General features: G+C 45.5%; 1 protein-coding gene across 3 annotated transcripts in view; it reads right to left on the minus strand.

The window, feature by feature from the left end:
* Nucleotides 1–10,268, minus strand: part of LOC118091530 (plexin-A4) — a 274,608-nt gene that overhangs the window by 45,147 nt on the left and 219,193 nt on the right. For all 3 annotated transcript variants that reach the window (XM_088676445.1, XM_088676446.1, XM_088676447.1), the window contains 2 exons: nt 6,261–6,420; nt 1,671–1,774 (listed from right to left, as the gene is read on the minus strand). In XM_088676445.1, coding sequence (XP_088532571.1) covers nt 1,671–1,774; nt 6,261–6,420 — 264 coding nt within the window. The remainder of the gene's footprint in view (nt 1–1,670; nt 1,775–6,260; nt 6,421–10,268) is intronic.

A 10,268-nucleotide genomic window follows, 5' to 3' on the forward strand; every position in this document is an offset into this window, starting at 1 on the left:
CTGCCTCCCGCAGTTTGGTCAAACTCATGTTCGTAGCTTCAAGAACACTGTCCAGCCATCTCGTCCTCTGTCGTCCCCTTCTCCTTGTGCCCTCAATCTTTCCCAACATCAGGGTCTTTTCCAGGGAGTCTTCTCTTCTCATGAGGTGCCCAAAGGATTGGAGCCTCAGCTTCAGGATCTGTCCTTCCAGTGAGCACTCAGGGCTGATTTCCTTCAGAATGGATAGGTTTGATCTTCTTGCAGCCCATGAGAGTATCAAAAAGCCACAGAAAAGCATTGCACCAGTTCCGAATAGGCGACTTGCCTCCATCTGCCATTGTTGGGAACGAAGGCACAGTATCCTCGGAACCTAGCTCCCCTCCCCACCTTGCCCTGTTAGTTAGCATGCAGGGTCCTCTGGGGAGTTGTGGCATTTCCCTTCAGGACCGAAAGCATCAATCTCCTTCCCCTGCCTGAATGGAATTAACTGCTGTCCTCCTCATTATCTCATCTCCGCTTCCAATCTGTTTCTAATCTGTGGCCTGACATTTCATCCGATGCCATCACAGGGGGAGCGAAGGCAATGTGGGGCGTGCGTGCTGGAATAAAGAAAGGAGTTGGGGGAACGGTTTTCTCTCCCAAGCTGGTTATTTCTGATTGGATGTCACCAGGTGATGGAAGGAAGACAGGGAGAGGCACCCACTTGATGGCTGAGAATGGAATGACTTGTCATTCCTCTGACCCAGTTCTTTCATAAAGTTCAGAGAATAAACTCCCTCCCTGCATCTAGTAAACTAGTAAACATCAGGGAGAGGGCTAATCCAGTATCAAAACCTTTATTGGCATCACTTACAAACATTCAAAGTAAATACGCCAGTACGATCTCGTCGGCATATCATCAGTAGTAGTAGTAGTAGAAGAAGAGTTTGGATTTGATATCCCGCTTTATCACTACCCAAAGGAGTCTCAAAGCAGCTAACATTCTCCTTTCCCTTCCTCTCCCACAACAAACACTCTGTGAGGTGAGTGAGGCTGAGAGACTTCAGAGAAGTGTGACTAGCCCAAGGTCACCCAGCAGCTGCATGTGGAGGAGCGGAGATGCGAACCCGGTTCCCCAGATTACAAGTCTACCGCTCTTAACCACTACACCACACTGGCTCTCAGTCACTTGCAAAAGGGAAGAGAGGCCAACAATCTATTTCACCTCTGTGGGTCTCCAACAAGGGCAGGGTCCTCTAATGTACTTCAGCGGCAAAAGATCAAATAGAGGAATTTAGCTACTGTCTGGCGAGCTCCTGATCTCTCCCCTGTAAAAGGAAGCGTATAACCTCTGTCTCTGGTTTCCATATTGGTCTAGGACAGGCATCCCCCAAACTTCGGCCCTCCAGATGTTTTGGACTACAATTCCCATCATCCCTGACCACTGATCCTGCTAGCTAGGGATCATGGGATTTGTAGGCCAAAACATCTGGAGGGCCGCAGTTTGGGGATGCCTGGTCTAGGAATTGTTGGCAGAGATCATCATACATTTTACAATTGAGGACCATGTGAGCTAGAGTTTTCACCAGGTGGGCATCACATGGGCAGATCCTAGGAGAGGGTGAATGCTGCTTTGCTTTAATTGTTTTTGTTATGAAGCCAAGCTGGTCCCTGGAATTCAAGGGACAAGAACAGCAAAAATTCCAGATTACCTGATAGTGAGCGAGGGTATTGAGCCTTTTCCAGTCGTTCTCGATCTTTGTCGTGAGGTCTTCGTCTTGAAGGATCATCCTGGCTCCGCTCGCTTGCCTCCACTCTGTGGAGAGAGAGAATCACAGGTGACCTTCCCCACCAGGAGACAAGGGGGATACCACGAGAGAGAAGGAAGGAGGGTGGCTGTGGTCAGGCTTGCTGGCTCTCAGTTTGCAAATGTGAGTCTGCCCAAGGCTTCCTCTGATCCAGGGCTTCTGTTGCAAGAAAAAAATAGAGTGCCTCTGAGCTGGGGTGAGGACCCTCAGGCCTAGGGGTGAATGTGGCCCTCCAGACCTTTCTATCTGGCCCTCAGGACTCTCCCTAAGCCATACTCCTGTTGGCCCTCCTTTCCACCCTCCTGCCTTGTGTTTTTGCCTGCCTGGATGGAGGATAGAGGGGTTGTGTATGAGTGAATGTTGAAACTAGCCTACTACACAAAGGCAAAAATTATCTTAATTGCTCCTCCCATGTTTGCTTCTGACCCCGCCCACCAGTGGCATGGATAGTGTGACCTGGATGCTGGGCTGAATGTGGCTTCCCACCCCAGCTCTAAGCATGTGCAAAATGCTGCTTCCCTCTCTGAGCGACCACAACAAAATTCAACACATATCTGGGTTCAGGAGGCATTGAGCTCGGAAAGCTCCAAAGCCCAACTTCACAATTTTTAAAAGGGGCATGGGGACATCTGCCACAGAATCAGTTTATGCTTCTCATAGAGAAATGTGAAAACTGCTGCCAATTTGATTTGATCCTAGCAATTCCCTTATTGCATAATTAAAATGCATTTGCAAAAACCAATGCTCGGCTTTTGCTGTCCATTTTGCAACCCGCTGCAGAAATTCAACTGCAAAAGGTGTCTACGATGAATGAAAGTAAAGCGGGAAGACGGACAACTTTGGAAGGACGTGGAGCAGTTTCAAGTCTCTCATTTTCTAACTTTCACAATCTTCAATTAAGTTCTCCACATTTCTGCAGCAATCTGTGATTTGTGTGTCTGCATATACACAAAATTCATCAGCATTTTAGTGTGAATTCCTTCAATCTTACATGCAGTTTTGGCTTATACAGTCATACCTTGGGTTGCGAACCCACAGCGTTTGCAGCCTGAAGCGCCGCACCTGCGCACGCGTGTGACACGATTCGGTGCTTCTGCACATGCGCATGACGTCATTTTGTGTTTCTGCGCATGAGCGAGTGCTGAAACCCAGAAGTAACCCATTCCTGTACTTCCGGATTCGGCGCGGTCTGCAACCCGAAAACGCGCAACCCGCAGTGTTTGTAACCCGAGGTATGACTGTATACACATTTTTACAGAGCTCAGTATAATGCTATCTTCATTGATATATGCATTTTATACATGCTTTATTGCACTGTATGACTTTAGTATATATGTTACCTGGCTGGAGAACTGCATTGCAAAATTTGGGAAAGTATGAATTTTGTAGGATGGCTGTCTTTCAGTTCACATATTGTTTTGGAAGGGGCAGATTTGGCAGATTCCCCTTTATATGCAAACTGAATTTAGTTCCTTCACCCTTCCTACCATAGTCCTAGGTGGGAAAAGTCAAAATGCTTTCATTCGATCTAGTTCTTTTGGTGCAGAAGCTCACAGACTTTTGATTAACAGAGAGAGATGGAGAGAGATATTGGGGTTGTCCTTCCACACCTTTTCTGTGTGCTGCTAAAGACCAGCATGCCCTGAGGGAAGCCAGAAGCGAGGGAGCCCAGTCCAGGGAGCTGAGCTCCCAGTTGGCATGACAGGACTCTGCCAGTCTTCATTTAATCCAATATATTTGTTTTAGTGTTTTAACTGTGAATAGGGTTGCCAGACTCAATAGAGGACAGGACTTCTGTGCCTTTAATTGCCCTGCTCTCTTTTGAGTCTGGAAACCTTAAAGAGAAACCAGCAGACCCTTTGTTTAATTTCCAAGCAAAGGGTCTGCTGGTTTCTCTTTAAGGTTTCCAGACTCAAAAGAGAGCAGGGCAATTAAAGGCGCAGAAGTCCTGTCCTCTGTTGAGTCTGGCAACCCTAACTGTGAACGCCTTGGGTGCCTTGACCTCAGATCAATCAATTAATCAATATTTAGTATTATTGTTCATCATATTTATACCTCACATTTCCCAGAAGCACCTCAAGGAAGCATACATAGTTCTCCTCGTCCTCCTTTAATTCCCACAACAACCTTGTGAGGTAGGCTAGGTTGAGAGTGAGGGACTGACAGAAGGTCACCAAGTGAGTTTCATGTGGGGATTTGAACCCTGGTCTCCGTGCTTCTAGTCTGACACTCAAACCACTACACCATACTGCCTCATTCAATCAGTAACACACACCAAGAAGGTGGCACCAATGAAGAAGTCTGTTATCAAAAACTTGAATGCCCAGCTCTAAATCTTTCCTCTCTCCACTAACCAGCTCCTGGCTGACCTCTTGCTCAACCTTGCCCAGCCCCTCACTCCTTTTCCAGACTCACTCCAGACACATGTCTGCTGATTTGTGCTTGAGATTTTTCTTTCTTCCTGGTGTTGATCTTGGCAGGCATTTGCATGACTTCAGCCATCTGAAGTTGCAAACCCAACTGCAATTTTGAGTCCAATCAAAACATACGCACTCAAACGCCCTAGGACTGCAAGACCAGGGGGAACTACTTGCCGTCCTCTGCCAGGTGACCAGGGCATTGGGAGGCTGAAGTTCCTGCCTCCCAGGAAGGTGGTCATGGCAAGCAGGTTAGTGCAGTAAGACCTGCAGCAGCAGTTGGCTAACTTCCAGGCGGCTGGAGAAGAGACTTACCACCATTGCCCTCGCCAACATTTCCTTTTCGCTGCTGTCAGCCTCCTCAGGAGTAAGGATATGGGAGTCAGCTGTATCTCATCTAGCCTGTAGGCCAGCAGTATGTCATCTACCCCTCCCCTCTGAACTGTATTTAAGTCAAGCTCCTTGGGGCGCAGCAAGACAAGTACCAGAAATGCTATTGCTGGTTAACTCTTGTTTTGCTACATATTCATGTACTTAAGCCTAGATTCTTTATTTTGTTTAAAATACGTGTTGGCCCAATTTGATTGTTTTTTGTCATTTTTTTTATTTTACCGACATGTTTTGTCTTTTGTATATGTGCATTTCCACTGCTCTGTATGTTGACGTTTTGAATGTTTGCCACTTTGGAAATGTGAAAAAGGGGCAAGTGGCATATAAGTAAATCAATCATGCAATCAATCAATCAATTAAGGGGGAAGACCCACCTGGCCTCATCAATCCCTCAGTGAAGGAGCAACTGACCCAAGGCCTGCTTTCCTCTACTCTACGAATTCCTTTTTTCTTTATATTTTGTGCCTATTAGATTGTGAACACACACACACACACACACACACACACACACACACACACACTATGGATTGTATCTAATGTTGCTGTTCTTCATTCTCTCCATTGCATTTCCCCTCATCAAAACCTACACCAGAGGTTTGGGGGACTGAATCACAGCGAGCCTGAGAATTTTCCCCACCCTGTCATTAGTATGTGAGATAATTCAGTCATGTACATCTATAGCCATGTTTAAGAAGTGTCACTTGGTAAAAGTCTTAAAAGAAACATTATCAGTGAGGCCTGTGTCATGTATACAATAGTCTGTGCTGACCACAAAACTTGTAAGAACCAGTTTAAGGGAAGCCTAACTATGGGTAAAGGTAAAGGGACCCCTGACCATTAGGTCCAGTCGTGACCGACTCTGGGGTTGCGCGCTCATCTCGCATTATTGGCCACGGGAGCCGGCATACAGCTTCCAGGTCATGTGGCCAGCATGACAAAGCCGCTTCTGGCGTACCAGAGCAGCACACGGAAACGCCGTTTACCGTACCTTCCCGCCAGAGCGGTACCTATTTATCTACTTGCACTTTGACGTGCTTCCAAACTGCTAGGTTGGCAGGAGCTGGGACCAAGCAACGGGAGCTCACCCCGTCACAGGGATTCGAACCGCTGACCTTCTGATCAGCAAGCCCTAGGCTCAGTGGTTTAACCCACAGCGCCGTTAGAGTAAAAAACAACTCCAGGTACCAGGTACAAGGAGGGTTCTGCATGTGCAGTAAACAATTTTTTTTAAAATGGGTTGAGTAAGTGTTTTCCAGGACTGTGGATGACTGAAGAGATGGTGAAGCAATGAGGTGGCAGAAAGAAGGGCACTGGCCAGAGGATGAAACAGCCAAATTGATGTATTTTCCCCACATAGTCTCCTCATGAAAGGTTATTGAATACTCTTTCGACTCTGTCCTGTAATGCATTATTAAATAAAGTCTGACCAATTGGGAACTTGGTGCGAGCCTCTGTTCTGAACCCCTAAAAAAAAATACTGTACTCCCCCTCCATAGCAGCATGCTGAAAACTGAGCCCCCCACCCACCCACCACCATGACAGATGACATGATGGAGGCCAGAGAAGCTGAGAGCTAACCCTTGAGGGAGTTTCCCACATGCTAATATATCTTCCAATGGTTGTGTGAATTGACTGGTAGGCTTGCCGGACGCCTTGCTCAGTCGACCCAAACAAGAGACTCACGCACCTAGATCCATGTCGGCGGCTTTCGGCCGGTGGGAGCACGGCACGTTCTTGAAGATGGCGTCCAGGATCTTCTCCTTCACTTGCGTGATGGTGTCGCAGTTCAGGATCTTCACGGGGATCTCGGGGCTGTTCACATTATCAGGGTTCACACAGCTCAGGACCTGTAGCGGGTTGGGTTGTGGGTTGGAAACAGGATCAGAGCTTAGCCAGGAGGCCGATCCAGAAACACCATATGGGCAAGGTGGCTTTCTCTGCTGAAGAACATCCTTCTCCAGACCCTCCGAAGTTCACAGGGACAGAAAATTACAGAAGCCATCCCAGTTTCTGATTTGATTCCATAATGTCCCCCTTTTCCTTAGGATGTCCCTATTTTCATTGGAGAAATGTTGGAGGGTATGTATTTAAATGTTTTAGTGATAATATTGCGGTTGTTGTATAAGGGATTGTTATTTTGACTGGAGTGTAATTGAAATTAATAAGATTTTGGAACACAGAAATAAAGTAAATCATCAAACCATCAATTCTTGCACGCGGGGTGGAGGGGGCACCTAAATTACATAACTTGGCATCTGAATGATTGGTATTAGTAATTGTATTATAATTTGGCATTGTTATAATGAGGCTATTATTGGATTATTGCAATTGAAAGCTAATAAAAATTATTATCAAAAAAATAAATGTTTTAGTGAAAGGGCTTAAATCCAGGCAAAGAATGGATATGTCAACAGTGTCGGGCAAATCTCCTGTGGTTCTGGAAAGCTCCCCCTGAGCCATTTTCCTATGTGCTGTACAGAATTCCCATTCCCCAGAAATCTCCGTGACCTTGAACAAGCTGAAGTCTGCTTGGGGTACACCCTCATAATGTTTTTATATATGTTGGGAGCCACCCACAGCGGCTGGGGCACCCTAGTCAGATGGGTAAGGTATTATTATTATTATTATTATTATTATTATTATTATTATTATTATTATTATTATATAGGACACCCCTATTTTCATTGGAGAAACGTTGGAGGGTATGCAACTTGAGGTAGCATCTTTCCCATAGATTGTGGAAGGAATAGGCTATGATGCTCACAAAGGGTTTGTTAACTTGAAGGCCTCCTCTGGTGGTGGTTGCTAAGCAACATGGAGTCTGAGGCATTCCAGCCCATTGTAGTAGCCGCTCCAGGCCACACACACACACACAAAGGCCTCACGCCACTGCCTGCCCCACAGAGATCAAGATGCTCTGTCCTCCTCTCGTGATCACTGCTAACTTATTCTGCTTTCAAGCTGTGCCAACTCAGCGCTAGAAAGGTTTCAGCCGTCTGTTTGTAAGTTAGAAAGCGGAGGGTTGAAACTGATATAGGAGATAAGGCTCTAATGGAATATTATTTCACCAGGTGTGTTTTTTTTATGCTGTTTCTCCTTCGGAGGTGCTGGGAAACCACCAATGGGTGCTCAGGCAGCAGCCCGGGCTCATCCAGACCAGGACGAGACCCGCTCACCATTGCTAGATTGGCAATCCAGAATCCTTATCCCAGAAACTCAACGTTTTAGGTTCTCATGAGGGAAAGGGGAGAAGAGCTTTGACCATAGGTCCTTCCTAGGGATAGACAAATCTTTCAGCTTCTGTTTCTCTCCATTTCTCATTAAGTTTGGTCCTCCACATTTCTGAATCAGTTTGTGGTTGTTGTCATTATTATTTTTTTAAATGTGCACATAAAAACTTGCCAGCACTTTAGTGCAAATTTCTCTTAATGTACTGTACACATTTTTGAATCTAATGTAGCCTGATAGATGCATTTCTCCAGTAACATGTGCATTTTAGGCACTTTGCTCTAATGTGCATATTTCTGTACATTTTTGTCTCTTTCCTGAAGGCCAGTATTATTATTACTTTTAAATGCCCACCCTGTTTCCAAGCCCCAGGGAGAGCTTCTAAATTTCTTCAGATTATGGAAGGCCTTGACCCTGATGCTCTCACTCCCAACCTAATTTCCGAGCAGAACTTTCCAGAGTTACCTCTTTCTCCCAGACATCTGGCAGGTTACAGGTCTCCTTTACAAGGAAGGTCCCTGGCTCCACACCAAAACCTGCCCCCACCCTAGAGAAACCCACCCGTCAAAAGCTAAATACAAAGCAGATGAGGGGAATTCCTTGGAACTTCTTCCATGCACTGAGCAGAATGGAAAGTTGGCTGCTACTTCAGAAGCATTTAATAGAAACTTGGAGTTTCATTTTTCAAAAAAAAAAAAAAAAAGGATCTCAGAAGTGAAAAATGACTCTGAAAAATGAAATGCACACCCCTTTTCAATTTAACACATTTCAGAAGTAATGTGAAATGGAGGTCTAAGCACCTTGTGGTTTCTCTCTTTCTCCCCCCCCCCCTTCCCTTTCTCTTCCTTTTAAGTGCAAATGTTTAGCGGTTAGCATTAAGTTTCAAATTAATAATAATTTGAGACTAAGCTCCCTTGGTGATATTGTCTTGGCACAAGTTCACATGTTGTATTAATCGCATGCCGGTGAAATGATTAAAGAAAAATTAAAAATCACTCCCAAAGGATTTCCTCCCTCCCTGTTTGGTAACGTAAATGTTTGGCAAAATCAGTTATCATGGATAATTGATTCCTTATCACTTCAGGCAACTGCCCAACAACGAGACAGTCCCTAAGACGATAAAGCCACCACTGGATAAGAAGAGAAAAAAAGAGAAGGGATGTGGGAAACTTGCCTCTTTATTTCCACTTTTTCCTCCAAGCACTGTGGAGAAAGGCCACAGTTTAATGGCAGAAAAGCGACAGATTCATCCTCGGCATCTCTAGTTAAAAGGATCTCAGGTAAGAGACCTCAGGGCTGTGCATTGCTGCTGCTGCTATTATTAATTAATTAATTAATTAAATTATTGAATTTTGAGGCTTTCTTTCATTCGAAGATTACAGGTTTACAATATAAAAGCACAAATACTTTGCTGGATCCTTTGCAATTTTCTTATCGAGCTAATAGGTCAGTAGATGATACGGTCAACATGGCATTGCACTACATCCTGCAACATCTGGATTCCCTGCGAGTTTTGTTTGTGGACTTTAGCTCATCTTTTAATACCATTGTCCCATCTAAATTGTTTTCTAAATTACTTCATCTTAATGTGCCTGCTCCTGTTTGCCAATGGGTGTGCAGCTTTTTAACGGACAGGAGGCAGCAGGCGAGGTTGGGGGAAATTATATCGAGCAACAATACTATCAGTATAGGTCTTCCCCAGGGGTGTGTCCTTTCCCCACTGCTTTTCTCTCTATACACAAATGACTGCACCTCAACTGAAGGCTAGGCACAGGAACAGTTTCCCCCCCTTGTGCCATCAAATTGTTAAATTCGTAGTTTTGTAGTGGAAAGGGAGGCCACTTATGGGTATTGTATTGTGAGTGGAACAGTGTTTGTATAAGGTACATTTTTTACATTGAAATGTAGTCGAAGCAAAATTCCAAGTATGTTTGGTACTTGGCTAATAAATTATTCCTTATTCCTTCCTTATTCCTTATACAAAGCATAAAAAGGTAGAGGGTAAAGGGACCCCTGACCGTTAGGTCCAGTTGCGGAAGACTCTGGGGTTGTGCACTTATCTCGCTCTATAGGCTGAGGGAGCCGGCGTTTGTCTGCAGACACAGCTTTTGGGTCATGTGGGCAGCATGACTAAGTTGCTTCTGGCGAACCAGAGCAGCGCACAGAAAAGCCGTTTACCTTCCCGCTGTAGCGGTCCCTATTTATCTACTTGCACTTTGACATGATTTCGAACTGCTAGGTTGGCAGGAGCTGGGACCGAGCAACGGAAGCTCACCCCGTCGCTGGGATTCGAACCGCCAACCTTCTGATCAGCAAGCCCTAGGGCTCTGTGGTTTAATCCACAGCACCACCTGTGTCCCCCTATACAAAGCATAGTAACAAACAAACAAAATACCCCCCCCAACTTGACCCCAAAGTCAGAAAGCACTGAGGTACTATGGTTGGGACCCATTAGTGCTGGCTGACC

This window comes from Zootoca vivipara, chromosome 9, assembly GCF_965207765.1.
Source record: "Zootoca vivipara chromosome 9, rZooViv2.hap1.1, whole genome shotgun sequence".
Classification (NCBI taxonomy): domain Eukaryota; kingdom Metazoa; phylum Chordata; class Lepidosauria; order Squamata; family Lacertidae; genus Zootoca; species Zootoca vivipara.